Source organism: Centropristis striata, chromosome 3 (genome assembly GCF_030273125.1).
Source record: "Centropristis striata isolate RG_2023a ecotype Rhode Island chromosome 3, C.striata_1.0, whole genome shotgun sequence".
Lineage (NCBI taxonomy): Eukaryota > Metazoa > Chordata > Actinopteri > Perciformes > Serranidae > Centropristis > Centropristis striata.
The window spans coordinates 14,562,461-14,587,055 of NC_081519.1; the positions used below are offsets into that span (position 1 = coordinate 14,562,461).

At 38.3% G+C, this 24,595-nt stretch overlaps 3 protein-coding genes across 3 annotated transcripts in view; all 3 read right to left on the bottom strand.

Moving 5' to 3' along the window:
* cita (citron rho-interacting serine/threonine kinase a) overlaps positions 1-12,546 on the bottom strand; it is a 58,797-nt gene extending 46,251 nt beyond the window's left edge. The window contains exons 1-10 of the mRNA XM_059328962.1: positions 12,428-12,546; positions 11,995-12,114; positions 11,721-11,862; positions 11,129-11,304; positions 10,014-10,115; positions 7,695-7,837; positions 6,947-7,040; positions 6,648-6,854; positions 5,365-5,518; positions 3,873-4,062 (exon numbers count right to left, since the gene is read on the bottom strand). Of these exons, the coding sequence (XP_059184945.1) occupies positions 3,873-4,062; positions 5,365-5,518; positions 6,648-6,854; positions 6,947-7,040; positions 7,695-7,837; positions 10,014-10,115; positions 11,129-11,304; positions 11,721-11,862; positions 11,995-12,096 (1,310 nt within the window). The 5' untranslated portion in view covers positions 12,097-12,114; positions 12,428-12,546. The remainder of the gene's footprint in view (positions 1-3,872; positions 4,063-5,364; positions 5,519-6,647; positions 6,855-6,946; positions 7,041-7,694; positions 7,838-10,013; positions 10,116-11,128; positions 11,305-11,720; positions 11,863-11,994; positions 12,115-12,427) is intronic.
* Positions 12,547-14,245: 1,699 nt separating this feature from the next.
* On the bottom strand, positions 14,246-15,523 carry LOC131968739 (beta-crystallin B3-like). Its single transcript, XM_059329739.1, has 5 exons — positions 15,428-15,523; positions 15,156-15,271; positions 14,898-15,030; positions 14,636-14,778; positions 14,246-14,534 (listed from the first exon to the last, which is right to left on the bottom strand). The coding sequence occupies exons 1-5, from the start codon at positions 15,500-15,502 to the stop codon at positions 14,246-14,248; spliced, it is 756 nt and encodes a 251-aa protein (XP_059185722.1). The 5' UTR covers positions 15,503-15,523.
* Positions 15,524-17,867: 2,344 nt separating this feature from the next.
* tnks1bp1 (tankyrase 1 binding protein 1) overlaps positions 17,868-24,595 on the bottom strand; it is a 31,619-nt gene continuing 24,891 nt past the window's right edge. Inside the window, exons 8-10 of the mRNA XM_059328829.1 lie at positions 22,838-23,034; positions 22,625-22,710; positions 17,868-18,817 (exon numbers count right to left, since the gene is read on the bottom strand). Of these exons, the coding sequence (XP_059184812.1) occupies positions 22,635-22,710; positions 22,838-23,034 (273 nt within the window). The 3' untranslated portion in view covers positions 17,868-18,817; positions 22,625-22,634. The remainder of the gene's footprint in view (positions 18,818-22,624; positions 22,711-22,837; positions 23,035-24,595) is intronic.

The window sequence follows — 24,595 nt, forward strand, 5'->3', positions numbered from 1 at the left end:
CCAATGCACTCATTTTTCTTGTTTATGTAAGTCTTTTGGAATGATAAAGCACAAAGTCTATTTTCACCCTTTGCTTGACCAGAGAAATGAAAAAATTCTACCGTGAAAAAGAGGCGAAAAAAAAAATGAATGGGTCTGTATGAATGAGTTCACTAATACTGCAGAGGGATCTTTAATAAAGTTGACTCAGACTGAGTCACAGTGTTAAAAATAATCACAAAAGCACTGCTCCCTGCGCCTCTCTGCATCGAAAAGCTTCCCCCCAGAACACACACACATACAGTACATACATACAGTATATATAGAGACAGATATGCAATCACATTTGGCTCACATCTCTGACGAAAACAGTAACACCCAAACAATCTTTTTCACAGGAATCTAGATTAAATGGAGGAGGCGTTCCAGCAAGCTGAATCTGTACCAATTAAAAATTGATGTTAGACATCAAAATTCATAAAGTTCTCCCATGCTTAGTTGAATCGTTTTTGGGGGCTACTGTACAGATAATATGACTATTTAAACGTCCTTAGCTGGAGGGGTTTTCTGCACTGAATTGCATGTTCTTTTTCATTTATCTGTTCAAAGACTTGATGAATCTTAACTCTGAGTATGGAGGACGGATCATCTTTTCCATTCAACTTATCATAACTGCCAAAATCCAAAACAAACAAGCATGGGGATTTACAATGTTCTGCACAATATGTAGGCAAATTTTAAGTATTATATTTTGTATGAGCAAAAGTGCCAGGCCACTCTTTTCCAAGCTGCGGAATATGGTGGTTGTCATGTCTCTGCACTGTGGAGGGAAAATAAACGAGTAGCCAGTGCAGACTGCATTATTGAAGAGAATCAAAGAGAGACGGGGACTCAGGGAAAGGATGCCAGTTAAAGGCTTTGCAGCACTGATCAGGTAAACAAAAACAATATAACACACAGCCACACACACTGAAGGAAAAGCAAACAAACATAATCATACACAAGCAGGGTTGAAGGGAAACCAGTTATTTTTCAAAGTGAAATAATACCACTGACTGTAATTTCTTATTCATTTGTACATAAGCAATAACCAAGTAAACACCTCCACTCATACTGCAGATGCAAAAATGTCGACCACAGTAGACCATCTTTGATGTGACAGGCTATTTTTGCATGTATGTTGACTTATTTTGTGCAAAATCATGTTTGCAAGTATTTTACTTCAGTGTGTGCACATATTATGTAGTAAAGAGCCAATGGGTCAATTTAAATCTAACTTATATATAAAGGCCTGATCCAAATGAACAAAAGTATTTTTGAAAATGTTTCCTTACTTAATTTTCAAAAAAATCCCTTCCGCAAAAGCACTGTTTATAAAAAAATCTCTGTCCAAATGAAAACGCAAAAACACCACTGACTCTGTCAAGGGCATATTAAACCTACAGGCAGCAGTATAACCCAAACCCTAAAGCCATGTCAATCAGGTCAATCAGAAGCTTGAATAAAAAAAGCTTGGTTTCCCCTGTCTACATGGCAACACTGAAAACTGCGCTATGGAACATCTTCACTCAGGAAAAAGTTGCACAAAAGGTCTGTTTTCATTGACCTAAAACAGATCGAAAAAGCTACATTTAAAAAGGAAAAAACGAAGAGAACGACATGGGCAAATGTGCTATTTCTAAGTCTCGCCAGTATTGGGGCTAAAAATGTAAAGTTTGTCCTGTTGCTGGCACTAGAGGAAAGGCTGCGGGTCATCATTTAACAAAAAAGGTGTATCTGCGGTAGAGCATAACCAGGCTCAGCAATTTTCGCAACATTTTCACATTGAGATTTTTTTCTTCCTGTCCAAATCGAGATTTTGATGGTGGCACGACAAGACAAGTCAGAGGGTCATTAATGGAGTACGATACATCTGTTAGCCAATATTATCAGCCAATATTGACCTAGAAATATCGGTATCTATCATTATCAGTGTCTACGTTGTCGATAAGCTCCTACTCCTCAAAAGATGGTCATGTAGTCAACAATGTAATACACTGTATGTATCATGTATAATAACGCATTATCATGTTAAATATTCTTTAAGAAAAGCTATTTCTCTAGGAAATCAGCCTTCTGAGTACCTTTGCATGGTCATGTCAGTGCGAAATCAGGGCACAATCAACACAGAAATGGTCAGTTTTCATTCACAAAATTCCATTATACCGGTCGCTATATCAATTGGTGAATTTCCCCCCCTAAAATCAGTATGAGCCTGATTTTCTTTTTGAGCCTCACTTCAGTTATTAGGAATCACCTTCTGGGGACTATGAATATCCACACCATTGCCATCTGTCAGTAAACACGCAAAGACAATCTGCTCAGCGATTTTCAAGATGTCCTGCTCTTGACCAAAGTGTTAGATGATTGACCAGACAGACTGACCATTTGACAAAACAAGATATACTCGCAACTTGTGAAATATATTGTGTACAATTTCCAAAAATGTCGTATTTTACCTCAAAAAGGAAGATTTTTAAAGAAATTTGAGGAAACAATAAGGCAGAAGTTTCTGAGCCTACATTCATGCCACCTTTCAGAGATGATTTTCTGACACAAAACCACAGACAGCTTCTTATAAATTTGAGGCAAGCTGTTAAGGGGATTTTGTTGTCGAGTTTTACTAATGAGGAGTCAGACAGACAAGTTCACACAGAATGAAAAAAACAACAACAACTGAATAGCAGGAACCCCTAAAACAGATGATTAGCATTTCATTATGCCATGCTCTGGGTTCATTTCTTGTTCTTTTTTGGCATTGTAATGAGGAAAGTGTACACACATATGCATTGCACCCACACATTAATGTGACACATTGTATGAGCTCTGAGCTCCTCTTAATCAAATGCAGCAAAGAAAACGACTGGCTTCAGTTAAGAACCACGAACAGATGACTGATGGTGTAACAGCAAGGGACAGAGACATTAGAAGAGGGAGAAAATAAGAGGAGGAGATGAGACGGGTAAAGATGGGGGTGGGGACTGGGAAAAAAAAACATCACGGTAGTAACCATAGAAATAGATTCTCTCCCCCAATCTGAGCTCTCATCCCTTTCCCTGTCTAATCTGCTAACGCTTTTTCTTCCCTCTCTGTTGCTGCTGCTGTCATGATGATCCGCAGTCTCCAAGACCATTAACCTGTGAGAGCACTGCCATGGGGCTACAGAAATGAAACCCATCCTCTTGCATTATTATCAGAGGTTAAGAAGCCAAACACCATTAGGTATAATTGCAGTCCCAAAACCCATGCTATAAAAGTCAGGATCCCATTATGCTGCACAGTAAAAGAGAAAGCACAATAACAGCAGCGAGGGTGGGAGTGTGCCGATGTCTGGGGTTCCACCTCTCAGCAAACCTCATTGACACACTCAGCCGCATACCAATCAGCACCGATGGCAAGATAACGCCAGCTCACATCCTCTGGTCTATTCATTTGATCTATCTAGGCACCGGATCGACTAATTGTGATCCCAAAGCACAAAAACAGGAATCAGAAGGGGAGAGCAGCGGAGAACAGGGGGATCCCTCCCCTCCCTCGTTCCTTGTCTGACACAGCATATGGCCAAACCCGTTTTGGCCCCAACAGGCACAACACTAATGACAGGGACACCACACCAACTGCCCAGGGCACCTTACTAGGTCACCTAAAACAAGGCTACCTGGAATATGTTGCCTTGGCAATGAGGAGTATAATAGCAGAAGAGCAGCCAAAGGTAGCATGGGGTCTTTAACCAACAAAGGTGTGTTAGAGAGGTGTATGCAGGAGGTCTCTGCATTGACTATAGGAAAAAGAGAGGTTGTCTTAGGAAGAAAGAAAAAAAGGCAAACAATGCCTCATAAACAGGTAGCACTTACTCAGTTTTGGCCAACGTTGTCAATGCTCTGCTGAAGAACCAGCCTAGAAAGGGCAGATCCTGGCCCTGGAAGCCCGCTGGCTGAGCTCCTCGCTGGGCTGCTGAGGCTGGCCGGGGGGCTGCCTGCTCCGGCTCCTCAAAATTAGAGGTGTCATCTTCAGCGTGCAACGCAGGAACGAAAGGCGGGAGAACTGCGGGAGAAAGGATGGAGTAAGAGAGGGCAAGGGGGAAAAGGAAGCAGCGACGGACAAAGTAGAAAAAAATAAATGTATAAAATAAAATTTTAAAAAACACAACAAGGAGAAAGGGGAGAGAAAGGAAGGGAGGAGGAACGGAGCAGAGCGGTGGGAGCCTAGAGTGCGGTAAGTCGCGCGTTGATGCACATGCTGCCTCTCTGTCCCTCCCTCCCTCCCTCCTTCTCTCTCTTTCTCTCATACACACATGCTCACTCGCTCTCCCTCACTGCAGCAGAGCAAGCTAATCAGCTGGAGCCAAAGCTGAAGCATAAAGCTCTATCTGTGTCCAATTATCAACAGACCAAGTCTACATTTTTAAAATGTACGTACATGATTCACTTCATATGGCGTATTTGATATTTATTAGTCAAGGACAATTAACATAAAAAAAAAAAAAGAAAATCAATAATCTTCCATTCATCACACAGAGGCACAAAAAGCTCCTGTATCATACTCTGCTGATAACCATAAGGATTTTGAACAAACAATTAGGTTCATTAATATTCCGCACTGATAGTAAAATTATAACTGGAAAACAGCTCAGAGGAATTGACCGCATAGCAATGTTTGATAATCAGCATCACAAAAAGAGGGGTTTGTTAATCTAAAGACACAAGGTGTTCTGCACAGCAAAATAAACACTCATCACTCATGCAGCTACACGTGTGAATTACAAAGCCTCTGTTGAGCTGCAGTTCTTTATTGCGACTGTGCTTCACTGAAAAATGTCCTTTAATGTGAGTGTCATGGGGGTGTTTTTCCACAGCTGCTCGGGTGAAAATGTCAAACTCTTTGTCATTCAGTGCAGATTTGATGGCAACAATGACGTACAACAAACGCACATGTATTTCCGCCACAAAGAGTGTGTCTGGTGTTGCAAGCGTAAAAAGATTTGTGCTGCGTCTGTTGAGAAGCAGATGAGTTGCAGATCTTTACTCTGTCTGCCTTGCTTCTTGTCTCTGCCTCCCTCCCATTCTCCTCAGGAGAGAGTTGGCCTTCTGCCAACAGCACACAGAATCTCATTATTTTACTACTGACAACACCACTGGCAACGCAATTGCTGTTTGTTGTCTATGTGCAACCACACGCACACAGTACACTTATGTATATTATAAACAACATTAATGTTTGACAACTAGTCATATATCATCTGTCCTGTAACATGATTACAGGGACACGGTGTCATTTCAAGCTAAATTGAGCATTTTCGCTGGAAAGACAGAAGAACAGAGTCTCAAGGGAGAGAAATCTCCTCACCTTGTCTTAAGTGGTTCCAGTCTACACTGGAGAAGAAAGAGTGACAGCGGAGTCCCTGGAATCCCAGTCGCTCCTTGGCTCCACACAGCAAGCTTTGCAGCAGGTCTACAAACTGCTTACTGGCCCGCGGCTCCTCCGGAAACTTAAGGAAACGCTGGGGGCAAAAACACCAACAAGGATTTATTACATGATTCATAGACTGATCGGGTATTTCTTCAGGTAGATGTGGTAGTGCCTTAAACCTGCATTCTTTCTAATGGCCAGCAGGGGGCAACTCCACTTGCTACAAAATGATGTCTGACTATATAAAAGTTGATGAGAAAGTGCCCCATTACTTTTTCATTTCACATTTTCGTAATGTGTTTGGGGTCTTAATCGCTAGTGTCAGGTCTTCCTCAATACAGCATGAAAGTAATTTTGTAAGTTAATAGACAATAAAGCAGGGTATGCTTTACGGTGGCTACCTTGTGATTGACAAGTTGCTACCAAAGCAACCTTGCAGAGGATAGAGGCATAGCAATGTGTATCCATGGTATTGTGTGAATTTAAATAACCATGACGTCTTTTTGGGTGTCATCCTTGTTTTTTGGTAGCCAAGATTTGCATCCCAATTGATATCACCATTAACATAAATTACAAATGCATGTTGCTCAATGGCAAAGGGTGATACTTGAATATGTTGCTTTGGACTATCTGACATGTAGACTGCACAGCAGGGATGATGTTTTTCGTAAAACATGGGAACCCTTTTTGTCATATATTGGTTTGAATATCTCTACCATTCTTGCAAGAGGGTTGGTATCGTAGCTGAGAATGCTCTGCCTTGTAAGTGACACCCTACCGCTTAATTGATATGTTTTTGTTTCTGGTTACCTTCCTTTGATCATGTGAATGTATCATGCATGGCAGTGCACACTTGGTTTGTTTTACTTGCTTATCCTATTTGTGTAGGATGACTCCTGAATCTCTCGCCTAAATCTGAATTTAAATATGTATGTGAGCCAAATGTATGTTTTTTGTTTTTGTTTTTTTGTCATATATGTGTTCCTGTTTTGTCTTTTGAAAATTTAATGAACATATATTTAAAAAAAAAAATGCATGTTGCTAACAAAGCATGCTGGCTCTAGCTTAAGCTGGTAACTTCGAGTTTGATTTGTGGCTATATGGTCACCTCTGGCTCAAAAAAAAAAAAAAGATGGTTCGGGCCAAAATGCCAAACTTGAGGCTTCAAAACTTTTTCATACATCGATGTGACCAATGTCAGTACCAGTTAGTCTATGTACCTGAAAGTTAAGGATGTTGTGGATTGTCTTGGTGGAAGTGGCATCAGAAAAAGGTGACCTGGCATAAATCATCTCATATGCTATGACCCCAAGTGACCACCAGTCACACTCAACCCCATAGGTGCTTTGAGAGCCCCCATTCATGGCTGCCAGGACCTCGGGGGACAGGAATTCCTGGGTCCCAACAGGCACAGTGGGAGCTGCAACCTGGAAACACATTAATAAAAACACAATGATGTCATTGTCAAACATGCTGAAGTTAATACATAGAGCAAACCCTCAGAGCAAAATCTACTTACTGTTTTGTTAGCAGTCAGCCTGGCAGCTGATCCAAAGTCTGCCAGCTTAATGTGACCAGTGCGATCGATGAGAACGTTCTCTGGTTTGACGTCTCTGCAAGTGGATAGTTTAGAAAGGATTTGATACTGCTTTTACAGGGCTGTGTGTTGCCTGAGTACTGTAATATGTCTACTGCTCTGATGATAATGGAATACATTTGTAAACTCCAGCATTGTTTTTGTATTACATAACATCACACTGAGTGCTCCAGGTTAAATTACAATGCTACATTTCTCATGTCCAGTTAATGTTATCCTGAATTATGTGCATTTGGCCTTCCAGTGAAAACAAAAGGCAAACAAAGACTGACATCTCGCAAGTACTAACTTCAGATCTTTGGCCCTACTTCCTTAGTTATGTTGTTCCTCAAAGCTCTGAATCTAGGGCAGCAACGATTATTCAAATAATCGTTTTAGTAATTGTTTAAGCAAACAGCCTAAACATTTACTGGTTTCATGCTTAACTTTTTCTTTGTCATATATGATAACAAACTGATTGGCTTTGTTTTTTTGGACTGTTGGTCAGATAAAACATACCATATGAAGCTGTCACCTTGGGCTATCGGAAGTTAAACAGTGCATGTTTCACTACTTTCTGACTTTTACTGAGAAAGCGATTCATAGAAAAATGTAATGGGCTGATTAATAAATAAAAAAAGAATTGCTTGGTGCAGCCCCACTTCATTATGAGAGGTTGCTGGTGTCTTACCTGTGGGCATATCCCAGTTGGTGGACGGCATGAATGGCCTCTACAAGTTCAGCCAAATAGAACTGAGCCATGGACTCATCAAAGTGATCCTCATATCGGTTCAGCAGGGACATCAAGTCACCGCCTGGCAAGTACTCCATTGCCTGAAGACACATTTGTATGCAGTCAGAAACTGGCAGTATAAAACCGTGGCCAGCACTTGCAATTCAAATTAATGTGATTAATATGAACAGGTATCACACGCTGATGAAACATTTATGAATGCCTATAAATAGACCTATATTTAGAAACAAAAACAAAGCAACAAGTTTGGGACAGCATGTCTTTGAGCCCCACATCAAAGCTCTATTCAGCTTAAGCTTATAGGGTGGTTCTCCTCATTATAGATTCAGTTATGTAACACTGAATACTATTGCAGATTTATCTCTGATACTGCAGTCAAAGGAGTGGTCTTCGATAGCTAAAAATACACCAACAATAACTGCGACACACTTGTGTATCAGTGATCACGGGCTAAAACAAGCCATGTTTACAGTCAAGGCAACATGCCACAACAATAACAACAACAACAACAACAACAAAAGATATCTCATTCATCATCTTTAAAGTTTGGAAAACAAAAATCAACAAATTAGCCATGATCGTGTTTGACTCAAGCTCTCTTTTCTGCTGTCGGCATCCTGAGACGAAAGGCATTGATCAGGCTGATTTGAGCTATATGGTGGCAGCCATACAGCCACAACAGGCGACTGCCCCTGGTGCATGAATGGTCGGCGAATCTGAATGAACGGGAGCATTCTCCAGTGTTACCTAGCAACAGGGAGACTGGGTGCCTCTCTGACACACGGATAAAGATGGATGCTTTGTATTTTCCTCCACGCTCAGTTAGGGAGCAGGGTGAGACAGAGGAGGGGTGAAAAAAGAGGAGGAGAAAGAATGGAAACCTGCAGGGGGGCATGAAGGAAGGTATAAGGAGAGGGTGAGTGAAAGAAAAACAAAGGGCAGTATGAGGCTCATCTAGGCAGGAAATGCTTTTTGCTGCACCCTATGCATCAGGTCATCAGAAAAAATATAGTTGTGAGGTTAACAACCTTTTTATATGCTCACAATGGCTGTTTAGCTGTACTTAACAGCTTCAACTATTAGAGGGACATATGGAAATATGTCAGGTTACCTCCTCAACCAGTGAAAGTAGAAGAGAATTATTCATTCGAGGGTGTTTTGCCTATAAGTGAAACACAAGACTATTAGGGAAACAGTTAGCTTAGCTTGATTGCCATATTTTTCTCCCCATTTTCATGTTGCAGTTGTAGTTTCTGTAACGTGACATTGTGATTTTAGTTACAATTAGCTACCAAATCACAATTTGAGCAACAACCACAGCTACGCCAAAAGACTGCAGCACCTCAGAGGTACTGTCCAGTGGAGTTGCCAGCATTGAATAATGTTGTTAATCTGAAGAAAAGCCCTGGTGACTCTTGGTCGTACTGGTGACTAGCCTGCAGGCCAACATGATAGCACAACACAACTTTGAAGTTGCTGGAAGGTGATTTTTCATTTTTGAATGAGGCTAACCATTTCCCCCTGCTTCAAAGCATTTCTTCTCCATACAAGTTGTTCCTTCAGATCCCTTGTAGCAGCTCATGCACTATTCTGACTGATCTGAACTAGTCTATTAGTCACATTCTGGAAAGCACATCTGTCAAAGAAAATGAAAATTAACCCCCACATGTTTCGATGTAGTTTTCCTGTCCCATGCATAAGACAGAACTTAAAAAACGTCGATGGTGCTTTTAAATAATTGCACCTGTATAAAAAAAATTTAAAAAATCAATCTATTTATTCTATATCACTTCTATTCAAAACAATGGCTCCCTTTTAAAAGTCCCTCTTTACTATTGTAACCCAAATCATATCCAAAACTTGTGCTGATGTTAGATTTTTTTAATTTTTTTATAACATCTTAGTTCTTACAGCAAGATAGTTAAAATCGCCAAAAGTTGGACACAGGGAAAAAAAACAATCAGCGCTCATTGCTTCACTAATCAAGATATGATTCGATTGCTAGTCAGCACAAGCCTAACCACCACTACAACACAAAAGCCTTCACTATTTCCCTGGGTATTCAATGTATAGCACGCCCACCAAGCACTACACAGTGTGTTCCTTTTGCTTGGCATGTTTATTACCCAATTACTCCCCTTTGGCTGATGGCACTGTGCAAAAGACCCTTAAAACATTCTCCTGACAAGAAAAGATGTATGTAAAATAGTCATTTCAGTTCATTCTCAAGATCAGAGAAAAACCCTGCAGTCTCACCAGGTAGACATGTTCTTTATCCTGGAAGGCGTAGAGGAGCTGTGGAATCCAGGGACTGCTGTTCAGAGCCAGGATCCTCCGCTCCTCCTCATGAAAAACCACCTGAGAAGAATTTAAAAGGCATGCAATCAGCATACTTACTGTACATGAATTAAATGCAACAGCAGTGCTGCACAAAGTGTTATTATGAGTACTGTATGAGCCACATAAACGCATCTGTTTTAAAGAAGCTACCATCTTAAAGGCTTCAGTGGGGTTTGAATGATTTTATTTAACATATTTTTTAATTAAACCATTGGAGACTTTGAAGCACATATCAAACATTTTGACGCTAAGCACTTGCGCCCTACTTTCTTAGCTTCAGTTTGTGTAGCTGGTTTTATAAGTGTGGTGTTATTTTGTCAAATTATGCAAAGTAGTCACAGGTGGCATGAACAAAACATTCATACAAGTTGATCATTGTATTGCTCACTTGAGATCCTTTCCTGTCACTGCTATGTACTATTCTGACTAAGATTTATTCTATTAGTCACATGCCAGAGAGCACAGCTGTGAGATAATGTACCCTGATTTTGTTATGCCGTATTCAACCCTACAGCACCATCCAGTGGGCCTTTATCAGACTGCAACTTTGGAAGGATACTGCAAAAATTAACACAACACATGTTTTTTCCCCCTCAATATATTTTCTTAAAACTTGGTGATAAGCATCTTGATTTTGTGGTCAGGATTTGTTGCAATGTTAGTCTTAAAAAAAACATTAGTTAATTTGCATGCCTTTGTTGTGGTTCTATCAAATGTGTCTAAAGTCATTAATGAACCTTTAGAATCCCTAAATCATAGCTTTGGCAGCTGAACTAGACTTTTGCTTATGATACTGATTGAAAGAAATGCTCAGACAAAACAAGCCTTCTTCACAGCAAATTTTGACTAATCACAGCAGGAAAAGCTGTGTGACATTAAGCCGGCATAGACAGTATTGACACCCGAAAAACTGAAGAAGCTGAATGGAATTTAGTAATCATTAATTCTGTAAGTTTCAACTGTGGTTTTCCTGCTATGACATTTCTAAAATATATTTTCAAGATTTTACTGCTGTTACAGTAGTTACTTACATTTTCTTGACTTCGTAAAAAATTCTTGTTCATGACTTTCAGTGCACAAACATCCCCAGTGGCCTTTTCTCGAACTACTTGGACTTCAGCAAAGTGACTACGGCCCACTACAGCACGCACTTCAAAGTCAAGAAGACCAGGCTGCATGGTCCGCAGCTCAGAGACCACTTCAGAAACTGCAAGCAAAAAAAAGCACAGAAAGATTTTTTTAACACATTTCTTTTTGAGAAATGAATATTCTAGTGTTATATTCTAGTGATACACAGTACGTAACTGCATATATTTCTATCTGACTGTTAAAGAAAATAACACATCAATATTTTTTATGGTCTATATTTGGAAATTCTGAAATCTGAATTCTAGTGACCACTTTTTAAGTTTTCACTTTACATTGTAAAACTGTGAACAAGAAACAGAAGGTATTATGGTTTTCAAGGACAGCAACAGGTCAAAACTGTGAAAAGGCATGTTTTAAAAGCTGAAACAACTATCTGAAACAATGCAGAATTTATCAAACAATATGACTTAAAATACTGGATTGGCCTTTGCTCTAAGAAAAATATCCTACAGGTATAAAATGCACATTGCTTACACTTATTGACAAAATTTGCAACATGATGTATCTTCATAAGCTCTGGGGAGCTGCACTCTTGGTACAGTAGCAGCAGAGCTTCCAAAAACTCTTCCCGACCTAGAGTGCATGCTCCCTGCTGCCCACACAGGCTGACTCGGCCCTGAGGACACACACAAACACACGAAAAGGAAGTCAGCTACTGACAGTTAAAGCTACTGGTTTGAAACTGTACAAAGCGTAATGTATATTGCACAGTTGATGGCATCAGGTCATCTAAGATATGTGGCTGTACCTGAAACACTTGGTTAAGTCTCGAGCAACGGCTGGTGATGGGGTCTGCAGAGGACGGCAGCGTTTTCAGGCTTCCCTGACTCACGTATTTGAACTTCAACATGGCTTGTGAACAGATAACCTGAGCGAAATGACACATTTACATCGACGTGAAAGGAAGGAAAATAACTGTTATGTATTCACTTGTTACTGGTATTTACGACGGTAGAATGAGGTTACACGAAGAGAGTGTAACCGTCTTTACCTCCCGTGTCAACACATAGACATACATGTATATAACAAATGTCAACAATGCGTCCCTTGAGCATGCTAAGTTAACGGTGACTAGCTTAGCGTTTGCTAACTTAACAAACATGAACGTTGACGCGACACATACATACGTGTCTTTCAGTTATATTTACAGAGACCATACTGTACTGTATGCGATTACTCACCAGACTGCCATGCAGATAATAAGCTATAACTTAGTTTTTAAAACACACACAAGCATTAGCATGCTAAAGAACACACTGTTTTCCTCTCATCAACGTTGTTTCCGGTCGACTTTCAAATTTTGCGCGTTCGCCGCCCACCTCGCGAGCCTGCTGAATGAAGGTGGCTTGTGATTGGATCACTGGAATTCTATGGGCGGGTTTAGCTGTTGTTTTAACCAATGACTGATGTTTCAGCCTTGTCCCTGCTGTTCAACACAACAAAGACTCATGAATATCGTCACCATGTTAAAATAATTGCCTGACTCATTTTTCAAGTTTTGCAGGGAAACCAACAAACGTCACCAAAAGTGTAACATATGACATTTATTGATCATTTCACTCAAAAAGGATGTAACAAAGGATGGCTATGGGCGTAGTAATAACACTGTGTGTAAATCATGTAACTTAAGAGAAATAAAAGACTTAGGCAATTATTTGAACATGCCTTTGTGACTTAAGCAAGATATGGTAACACTTTATTTTGAAGGTGTCTACATAAGAGTCACATAAGTTTGTCAGAAACATGACATGACAAGTATCATGAGCATTAATGTTACTTCAAAGTGTCATTAATGTCCATGACACATCCCATGTCATGTTTATGATCTGCTCATGTCACTCTTATGTAGACACCTTCAAAATAAAGTGTTACCATATCTTGCTTAAGTCAGAAAGGCATGTTCAAAAAATTGCCTAAGTCACATTTTATTTTGACTTAGGCATAATAAAGCCGCTTAAGTCACACACTTGACATAGGCCATTATCTTAAAGGGGTAAAATCACATGATCTGATCAACTGAGGATGTAGGTGATTTTACCATAGGTGGCTGGAGTCATGAGGAGATGATTTAGGCAAAAAAAACTATTTTGACAAAAAATGACTTAGGCGATTATTTTTACAGTGTGATGATATACTAGGATTTTTTGTTGTTGTTACATAAATGGAAAATATGTATATAACACAATATAATATACGAATTGGAGTAGGTATGTGCATAAGTAAGTGAATATGTGTGGAGATGTAACAGTGTGGATGGATTTTGACCTTGTGAGGTGCAGGCAATGCCTAAGAATAGATTGATTCAAACCTGCATGCATCACGTTTGTAACTTAACAGACTTATAATAAGTGGATCAGGTAGCCATGGTAAACTGTAAATTTCACAAAGTCAAATAAAGGTCAGTTGTGGTTTAAGGTTGAAGACTATCAATATATTGGCCTATAGTTTTCTCATGCTTTACAGGTGGATATTTTTATAACATTTTGCAAAATGTCATTATCTAAGGAAATTATCTTGCAGCCTCCATAATGTGTCTTCAGCACACCTGGACACTCCACTTGGCATTAGTAACTTTTGTACTATCGCTAACTTGTATCTTGCAATCTCACAAGATCATGTGAGTGTCATGTTACCTAACCTGACATCTCTGTGAAAAATCACTGGAATTCCACTTAATCTTTTGAAATGCTGCATCTCCCTGTAATTTGTCAGAACTGCTCCTTGTTGGTCTCATAGAGAAGCCTTAATTACAATTAAGAAATGAAACACACCCCTAGCCAATTAAATAAAATGCAATAAGTTGCAGAAAATCAGAATCAGGGCCAAAACCTTTATTTATTTCCAACAGATTTACATGTTTCATTATTGTCAGTTACAGTTTTCCAAAATTGCGTGGTCAGATATTCTAGACTAACAGGTGGGCTTAGTGGAGAGACTGGGGGCTGGCCAGCTGCCTTGAGCTTGCCCCAGATGGTGTAGGAGGTGCTGGAGGTGTGGTGTTAAGGTTGGGGTTGAGTTTGGGATTTGGGGTTGGGAGCAGGGTTAGGATTGGGGGTGGGGTTAGGGTTGGGATTAGGGGTGGGGGCGGGGTTAGGGGTGGGGGTAGGATTTGGAGGTGTAGGGGCAGGGGCAACATAGCACCCTCTCTTGTGCCACTGCATGTCCCGCACACGTCGGACGGACTGGATCTGAGGTGCAGTGGCTCCCCAATCGTTCCAGTGCTTGAAATCTCCATGCTCAAACACATACTGGCACCCTCTGTAGCCTGGATACATGTATCCCACCCACCTTCAGAGGGAAGACAAAGAGAAGTGTGTAACATATCTTTAACAACAAAGCAAATACATATACTATGAATAATATCTATTACTGGGAAGGTTCCAGCTTACGTTCCATTGATAGCCTTAGCACTGGCCACACGGTCCTGGAAACCATGAGCCCACAGACTGGGGACATCATCATCAACAATCTCCATCTTTCTACCTTCAAAGCCTGTATTCTCAAACAGGTGCAGCTTATGCTCTGCACTGTCCTGGAGAGAGAGAAAAACATAAGGTTTGCTCATGTTTGACAGGAAGTTACATCTGTTAAGATTAAAAAGTAAAAGTAATTCATCTTAATCTTAATCATAATTACACTGATAATACTGACCACTTTCAGAGGCCTGAATGAGCTCAGATTGTAGCTAGTCATGTAGTTGGTCCAGGTGCTCCAGCGAGGATACTCTCCTTTCTCCAGCACAAACTGCTCTCCTGCAAAGTCTGGACGCTCAAACCCCACCCATCTGACAATATGGAGAAAATGCATTACATATAATTGCATGCATATTCCTGAAGCAGGGAAAAACATCTAGAAAACAGGATGTAACTGCAGTAAAAACTGATGATACTTGATGAAGAGATTACTCACGGTCCTGACTCCACGATGACCGAGCCAACTCTCTGCGTCTTCTCCAACACATCTTTACATTCACCAGACAACTCCACCTTTTTTCCACGAAAGTTCTCGAACTCAAAAACGGCCAACTGCAAGACAGGTGGAGGGTTGGAAAATGTGTGATCTCCACCATCAGCATCGTCCTAATGCAGGGCTTTTCTGACTTATCTTCATTTAAACAACATATACTCATTACTGCACATAATATGTGAAGTGACTAGCAGGTTTTTTGTTCAGTCAGGTACCTTATATGTGGCTCCAGCCCCTCCTTGGCCCTTCTCTGCAGGCAGCTGGTCTGGGGTTCCCTGCTGGTCTGTCATTTTGCCTCTACAAAGCACAGCAATTACAGTTTATGTTATAAGTGCCAACATTACATTGAATTTTACTTCAAGGATATTGAATTTATAGAGGAAAACAGTATTTGCAGTATAAACAGAAACAACATTAAACTTTGAAACATGGTCTCAGATACTTCAAACAAGTTTTTATCAGAACTGCTTGGTTAAAATTTTGTTGCATTCAAATCTGTCTGCAAGACATTTGCATACTTTCACGTGACTTATTTGACTTGTCTGTTGGATATGTAAGAATAACACGTTAATAGTGCACACACAAAATGCTACTTAAGAAGCAAGCATTTGGATGCAGATAGAAGAGAGGACAGGGAGAGAGGAAGGAGAAAGGCCTGTCGGAGAGAGGGATGATCTTCATCTTTTTGTTTTACCTGAATGGCTTGTGCTTCACTGCACCACGTACAAGCCACGCTCTCCGTCTTTCCTCTTTCTTTTCTCTCTTTTCTGTCTGTCTCAGTGTGAGGGTGTGTGTGGGTGTGGAGGCCTGGCGAGCGGTCGGTGGAGGCCGGTGGGGGTATTTATGGTTTATTTCTGGCCACAGCAGCAAAAAGCCTGTTGATGCAGCAAGTCTGTCGCACCCATTGTGTCCATCACACTGCTTCTCAATAGGCTTGCCCCTCTGTCCCTGGCACACTGGCAAACGCTGCCCAGCTCTGCCCATGCTGCCATCCTGACCATGATCCTATAGTGGGCACACGCACTGACTGCCAGCCAAGAGAATGAACAGAGATCAGTCTCACTCAGCAGTATTGGCCCCACCCAGTTATCTTGCACTCCAATTTCCTGTCTTCTATCCGTTTCTTTACCATTCTCTTCATCCAGCGGCCAAAAAGCTGACCTCATAGGGACAGTTCACCACACAATCAAAAATATATATTGTTCCTCTTCCCCGGAGCACTAATTCTCAGTCTCGATCATTTTGGCTTGAGTTGCTGAGTGTTGGGGATGTGTGCCATAGAGATGTCTGCCTTATTGTGAAAAATAAAATGGAACCATATGGAGTGCCAAACAAATACAAAAACTCTACAACAATGTCTCCTTCCAGTAATCATGACCAGTTTCTCAAGATAACCCACATACCCTTAGTGAGTAGTTTCATGTATTTTCTTTCTACCAAATTACATCCACCAACAGTATCACCATGCAGAAGGAAGCATGCACCATTTTTTTCAGCTTAACCCTTTGATGCACAACATATGGACAACCCTTCTAATGCACAACATGGGTAAAAAATGACTCATTCATCCAAATTTGATTTAAAATTAAATGACCTAATACTATAATAAGAGTAATTTGTTTCAAATAGTTACTTTCCACAATCATATATTTAATATATTTAACATATTTATGTATAATTTTGTCACACATACAGTGTATCTGGAAGGTTTTCACAGCGCTTCACTTTTTCCACATTTTTTTATGTTTCAGCCTGATTCCAAAATTGATTAAATTCATTTTTCCTTAAAATTATACACACAATACCCCATAATGACATTTTTGACCCATGTTGTGCATTAGAAGCGTAGTGATAAAAAAAAGGGTTTTTATGCAAAAAGTAAGAAATGAAAAATAAAAAGTTAGGATGTATGATGATCAAAAACAAATTGATTGAGAAAAACCTGGAATACTGAATGATAAAATTAATTTACTGCAAAGATATAGAAAATTAAAAACTCAGTCGGGTCACTTTAGACCCATGTTGTGCAACAAAGGGTTAAAATAGTGATATTTCATGAACATCACCTTATTCAAAGTGTCTAATTTAACATTTCATCAAAAAATAAAAGCTTTTCACCAAGCAGATGGTGTAAAAACAATAAAACCTCAGTTCAACTCGGAAGTCACTTGACGAGTATTCAGTGAAACTTCGAATGACCTGGAGGCTTTTTACACAGAGCCGAGAGGAGGGGACAGGAGAGCTTGTAAAAATAATTCAATATCTATAGCATTTAGAACCCATTTTTTTCAATATTGTTACTTGTGGGCACTTGGTAAACTATTATGTATATATATTTTTTGTAAAATAAATAGAAATGTAACTTGCCATTTTCTTTTTCATGATTTATTGTAGTATAATTATAATACACAGCACATAAGACCCTTTTGAGTTCTCCCTATGCTAAAACGTGACAGGAGCAAAAAAACAAACAAACACTAAAACATCTTGGGATTCTGAATTTTAAGGTTGATTACAATACATTAAGTAGACTCTGTGGTCAATATTTATGTAATACATTGTCTTAAAACTAACCAGCAGGCATAGGTGCCTTCATACTCCACCATCTGAAATTTGGTGTGCAAGTTTCCCATCAAAAACACACACTCAACTGCATTTCATAGAAAAAAGGTTTTAATAAAATTCCCTCAATTTCTTCTTATCATACAGTATGTTGATCATAAATGATTACAGCATCGATGAGTCACTCTTTAACATTAAAAAGGCACATAAAAGCATCTAGAGCAGATAATTGCATTTTTTTTATGTTAAGATTATAAAACACACTTCCTGATTCTCTGATAGCAAAAAATCCTCCCAGCTCACTGTTCCCCATGTTCCCATCTTAATAAAACCAGGAAGTGAATTTTTGAGTTTTGTGGAACGGGAAAAAGAAGACAAGACATTCATGATGAACAAATAGAAAAGATTCCCCTGACCATGTTAGGTACCTGATTATTCTATTGCTTAGATGTACTGCATGGACGGTACTTTATTATAATTTTTTCTTAAAGTGCTTAAAGGTTTACTTGAGATGATCTGTGATGGAAAGAACATGTAAAAGGCAATTTTGTACAATTTATACTAAAGACACACATGGTGCAATCCATTATTTATATTCAGTATTTTCTGTACATGAGTGTGTATGTGTGAAGGTAGATACCTTGCTGAAGGCCTAGTGTCATCAGTCCCTGTCAGTATATGATGGACTAACACATTCAAACAATAAGACACTCCATGGCTTTGCTCTAAATTACATCGGGGTATTCCACCTCCATTGAGCCTCGGTACAGCAGTAGATAAAACATGTACTTGGCATTAACACATCACAATCTTGGCACATAGCCTTGGCACCATATTTCATTGACAAGCAATAACAGTTCTTGATGGTTTCTACATTCTGCAAAAGCCTGCATTCCCCTCCTGCGTATCTCAGTAAAGGTCCAAAATAAGGCACTCAAAGTGGAAAATGGAGCAATCATGGCAAAGTGTCTGTTAGCAGCAGCAGCAGCAGCAGCGGCTGAGATGGATTTGATTCTTGCTGAACAGCAATAGCATGGTGTCTCCTTAAAGGGAATGAGAGGGAAAAAAAAGTTCAGGAAAAAGTTTGCAAATCACAGACTACAGGAGGCATCGACTTTACATAATATATTTTATCACAAGTCATTTGCTGGATGGGCTTATCTGTAAGTACTCTACACTGCAGTGAGTGTATTCATTTTTAGCATGGGTGGCCCAAGTGGCACTCAAATCTAAAACCCTGTTACGTCAACATTCACTTACATTTTTCTACTTAATGGAGCTGTACATAAAAGTAAGAGCAAAATGTAGCTGCAGGAAGCATCCATTCCACAGGCAAGTAAAAGAGCATCGAGAAGAGCAAACTGCACTCAGACACGATGAGGATATCTTTACCAGCTGTGCAATTTAGATTATGATAGGGGAAAGCTTTTCAGAGAAATTGCCCACTTTTTTTTTCATCTTTGCTGTCAATTTATTATGCAAGTTGCTGTTTAACATGAAGCATGTTGATGTGTAGAATAATTTTCAGAAAACATAGCATTGCCATTCTTCATTTCTATATAAACAAGGTCTTTCTATGTCAAAAAGACATGAAAAGAACATAATTCAAAAGATTAAGTAAATAAATACATAAATACATATAAACATAAAAACATTTATAAAAAGTCATTCCTACCATCTGCAGTCGCTATACTAAATAGTGGCCGGTAACACTGTACCCCACGTCATTCATTCTTTTTATTGATGTTGTGTGTTTTTACTGAAGTGTTGTTGTTTTATTTTATTTATTTATTTCACTTCATGTAATTATTGTGTGCTCTGCATGAATTTTTATAGCCGTGTCGAAAGACACATTTCTGCTCTGTTGAACAGACAATAAAGATATATTCTATTCTATTCTATTCATACATTTTAAAAAGCAGATACATAACAATAACAATAAAAAGAGTTAAATAATAATAAATAATAAGTTAAAATATGTAAATAAATAAAATGATAATTTGAAAGAACACACAATGACTAATACACAATGAATAATAATTACTATTACTTTACTACTATAAGTACAATCACACTCAGACTCCTTTTAAGATTTTGCTCCTCCTGCAAGATAAAATTCTAAAGATTGCCAACTTTTGTCAAAGTATTTTAACTTGTCTTTAATGATAAATCAGATTCTCTTGAGGTGAAGTGTGTTTATTAGTTCTGTGAGCCATAATGTTGGGGCTTATTTCACCCTCAAAATAATATGTTTTTTTTGCAGTGATAAAATAAATTTGTCTTGAAACATTGTTGTGGATGTTTTAATTCCGTCACATCTCAATATATCCCCAGAATAATTGCAATGGGTCTGCGGCTTTCTAAACATTCAATATGCATAAAGTTGGAATAATTTTGTTTTCAGACACAATCCTCTGTTAATTGTGGTTTCATTTCCATTGTGATATGTTTGGAAGAGATTGATTAATAAAGTTTTGAGAAGATATACACTTTATCGGTCAAGAATAAATCACATTGTCACAATCATCTCATGGAAAGAGGTCAAAAATATTGAATCCAACTTTAAATTACCTTCCTCTTAGTCACTTTTTTCACACAAAAGAAGGACCTGTGAAAATAGTTTTTCTTCGAAAAATGTATTCTGCGGATGAACAGTGATTGAACAGTGAGTAGATTCAGTTTTTTTATCTGAATACCCAATTCTCCCCACTCTGCTTTTATGATGGCTGTTTATGTATTGTAATGTATCACACAAGCATTTTATATGAGCTGACCCCGCAAACAATTCATCTGACCCAACATTCTCAAACTGGGGAAGATGTGCTTTTACATCATTTCTGACTTGACGGAATCTGAATCTTTTGCAAACTGTTCCTCTTTTGAATGTGATGAATAGACGCATATTTTCCATCTCTACATTTATTATACACTTGCATGATATAGAATTAGTGTTCCTGACAGCATTGCCGGAAAGTTCAAACCATTCACTTTCTATTGTTGCAAACCTAATCAGCCGTCTTGCATTATGACTCACAAGCTTATTAGTCCTTTTAAATAATGCCATCACTCCTACAGTAATTCAGGGGAATGAGGCAAATGTCAAAAATGTCAAAATGTTCGTACTCAACCCTCCTCTATGCCTGATCCTGTTAACCCATTGATGCCTGGAAAGCGGATACGTCGTTTTGTAGTATTTGTATAAGCTCTCAACTACCTTTTTGAATTTCATTTCTATCTGCTACAGAGGCTGGAAAATCTATTATTTAGTAGAAGAGTTGACACTTTTTTTTCCCAGAATTTCCAGAAAATTAGAGGCTTATTTTAAAATCGCCCAGCGATTTTTCAGGCCTCAATGGGTTAAGTCCTATATAATGCTCTCTCTCTCTCTCTCTCTCTCTATATATATATATATATAACACAGACTGGCTGTGGAAACAGGGAGGCACAGAAAGAGCTGGCTCCCTGCAGAGCAGAGGCTGTGCTGCCACTGCAGCCTCAGTCAGCCTGAGACAGAGCTACACTTCCTCACAAAATGTAAAAAATATGAACTAATTAGAGAAACATATTTCCAAAAATTTGAATCCGTCAAAAAAGGTTTTTTAAAATGGTCAGATGAGGAAAAACTGCCGCTCCTCCTCGGGGAAGAGTCACAGAGCTGCAGATTAGATTAGCAGCAGTCTATGTTTCTGCCTGTCAATTTTGTGTCTTTTTTAATAATTGTGTGTCTTTTTTAATAATTCTTTCTTTTTTATATAATTTTGTGTCTTTTTTGGTCATTTTGTGTCTTTTTAAAATAATTTTCTGTCTTTTTTGTAATTTTCTGTCTTTTTTGGTCATTCTGTTTCTTTTTAAAGTAATTTAGTTTTTTTCTGTCAGTTTGTGTGTTTTTTGGGTCAATTTGTGTCTTTTTTGGTCATTTTGTGTCTTTTTATTAATTTTGTGTCTTTTTTTGTCATCTTGTGTCTTTTTTTTTAGTAATTTTGTGTCTTTTTTGTCATCTTGTGTCTTTTTTTTTGCAATTTTGTGTCTTTTTTTGTCATCTTGTGTCTTTTTTTTAGTAATTTTGTGTCTTTTTTGGTCATTTTGTGTGTTTTTTTAAGTAATTTAGTTTTTTTAGATTAGCAGCAGTCTATGTTTCTGCCTGTCACACACTGAGAGACAGCCAGTGACACACAGCTGTTGGTTGTTTTGTTTTTATTTTTTATTTTATTTTTTCTTCTTTTTTTTTGCTGGGACAGTTAGATTGTATAAATTATATGTTGATTGTAATTCAATGATTGTAAATATTGCTTTCTTTTATTGTTATTAGTTTTTCTTTTCTTTTAAAATGAATAACAGAATTATAATAATTTATTGTAAATATTGCTTTCCTTATCTTGTTATCTTTTTTTCTGATGCTTGCTTTGGCAACATTGTTACGCCATGCCAATAAAGCCAATTGAATTGAATTGAATTGAATATATATGACAAGTAATTCACCGGTTATGAAAGCTCCAATGTGCTTGTTGTTAACGCCAGTATTGGAATTCTGTCGTTAAATAGGAATGACACTCAAACGATGCTTTTTATTCATAAATATGTATGTATAGTGACCATATTATAGCTAAAATTTGCGTATTTGACTGAGAAGGCTGGTAGAATTGAATTAAATGTTTAGATGTTTTCAAAAATGCAAAAAGATGTGAGTGGAACTTTTGATTCATGTTGTACTGACTCTGAAATTGAAAGGGAAAAAACCCAATAAGAAAGTCTTTCCGCCAGAAACAGCAGAACTTTTATTAATATTCTATCATGTAGCACAGAATCTGTGTCTTTTGTATTTCAATTATCACTTGATCCATATTACTCACCTGTGTCTGGTTAAGCCTCTCCGTCATACTGACTCAGACGCTTCTTAGACTTCAGTTCTTTCAGCCAAGCGGGAGAGGAGGCGGCACTGAATGACACACAGGCCAGAGGAGTGTGATGATTAAAAACCAAATTTTAAATCATCCATCATTCATCTTATTATTTCTAACCCTTTTATGTGTTTCTGAAAATGTGCTATCATGCTCTTTCCTCACCCTGTGTCCGTGCCCCCTATGGGCGGCAGCACTCGTGCAGCCCCCGCAAGGTGAGAGGCAGAGCGAGGAGAGCGTGATAATTGCGAGGGAGATGGTGCTGCTTCCTCATTTGGACTTTCCTTCTCTTCTCTTCCCTTGTCTTCTTCTGGTTCCTCTCCTCCCGTTCCTCCTCCACCTGTTCTCTTTTTCAACTGAGCCTTTGGGAGAAAGTTAAGGACAAATAATCAGTGGTGGAATGTAACTAAGTACATTTACTCAAGTACTGTACTTAAGTAAAATTTTGAGGTACTTGTACTTTACTTGAGTATTTCCAGTTTATGTAACTTTATACTTCTACTCCACTACATTTAGAGGCAAATGTTGTACTTTTTACTCCACTACATATAGCCAGCAGCTTTAGTTACTTTTCAGATCGGGATTTAACATGAAAAACATGATCGGTTTAAAGTTTAAAGTGACGTTTTCTAAATTAGACCTCATAAAAGCATATTAAATAGTTAAAATGAGCCCTACCTTGAGAAAATAAAATGCTGCTTATATAAATGCATCAATAATAATTATCAAATCATATATTGAGAATATATTTAACAATCTGAGTGGGGTCATTCTGCAAAACGAGTACTTTTACTTTTGATACTTTAAGTACATTTTGATGCTGATACTTTTGTACTTTTACTGAAGTAAGTTTTGAATGCAGGACTTTTACTTGTAGTGGAGTAATTTCACAGTGTGGTATTGGTACTTTTACTTAAGTAAAGGATCTGAATACTTCTTCCATCACTGCAAATAATAAATAATAATACATTTTATTTGTAATGCACTTTACATTACAGGAAATCTCAAAGTGCTACAGGTTAAAAGCATAACATTCTAATTATAAAAAGGATTAAAAAAAAGAAAGAAAAACAGCTAAAAACAGAAACCATACGGTAACACTTTACTTGAAGGTATCGTCATAATAGTGACATGATACTGTCATAACTGTGACATGACACAGTCATGAACGTGTCATAAACATTATGTCAATGTCATAAACGTTTATGACTGCTGTCATTAAGTGTCATTCGGTTTTTGTCATGACAAGTTGACATTCTTTGGGTTGTCTTGATTATGACAACTTCACATTAATCAAAGTGACATTACCAGAAAATGTCTTTGTCATGGCAACTTGACATAAACACAAAAATAGATGCATATTTTGGTAATGTCAAGTTGCCATGACAAAGAAATTTTCTGGTAATGTCATTTTGAGTAATTTCAAGTTGTCATAATAAGGACATCCCAAACAAATTTAATGTCAAGTTGTCATGACAAAAACCGAATGACACTTAATGACAGCAGTCATAAACGTTTATGACACTGACATAATGTTTATGACACGTTCATGACTGTGTCATGTCACAGTTATGACAGTATCATGTCACTATTATGACGATACCTTCAAGTAAAGTGTTACCAAACATACATACATAATCTAAAAACCATCTAGATGGGAGGAACCAAAGGTTTTGCTAAAAAGGACACATTACTCACTTCAAATACCACCCATATGCATCATGTTATACATTATAAAAACTGGACAACAAATTATTGTTAACACTTGTAAATGCATTGTCTTAAATAAAAGATTGCTCCAGTGTCCTTAGAGAACAGAAAGATCGCACAAAGAAAACTGGCATGAAAGTTTGTAATCGTATTGTTTTCCACTTTTACTGAGTCAAATCTTTTAACCAACTTTAGTCCTGATCATAAAAACCA

What these genes read in the sequence shown, in the direction of transcription:
- LOC131968739 (XM_059329739.1), bottom strand. Translation starts at nt 15,502, where the DNA reads ATGACAGACCAGCAGGGAACCCCAGACCAGCTGCCTGCAGAGAAGGGC. An exon ending in GTCATCGTGGAGTCAGGACC is followed by an intron (nt 15,031 to 15,155) that starts GTGAGTAATCTC and finishes CCATATTGTCAG; the next exon opens with ATGGGTGGGGTTTGAGCGTC. An exon ending in GCTAAGGCTATCAATGGAAC is followed by an intron (nt 14,535 to 14,635) that starts GTAAGCTGGAAC and finishes TTCCCTCTGAAG; the next exon opens with GTGGGTGGGATACATGTATC.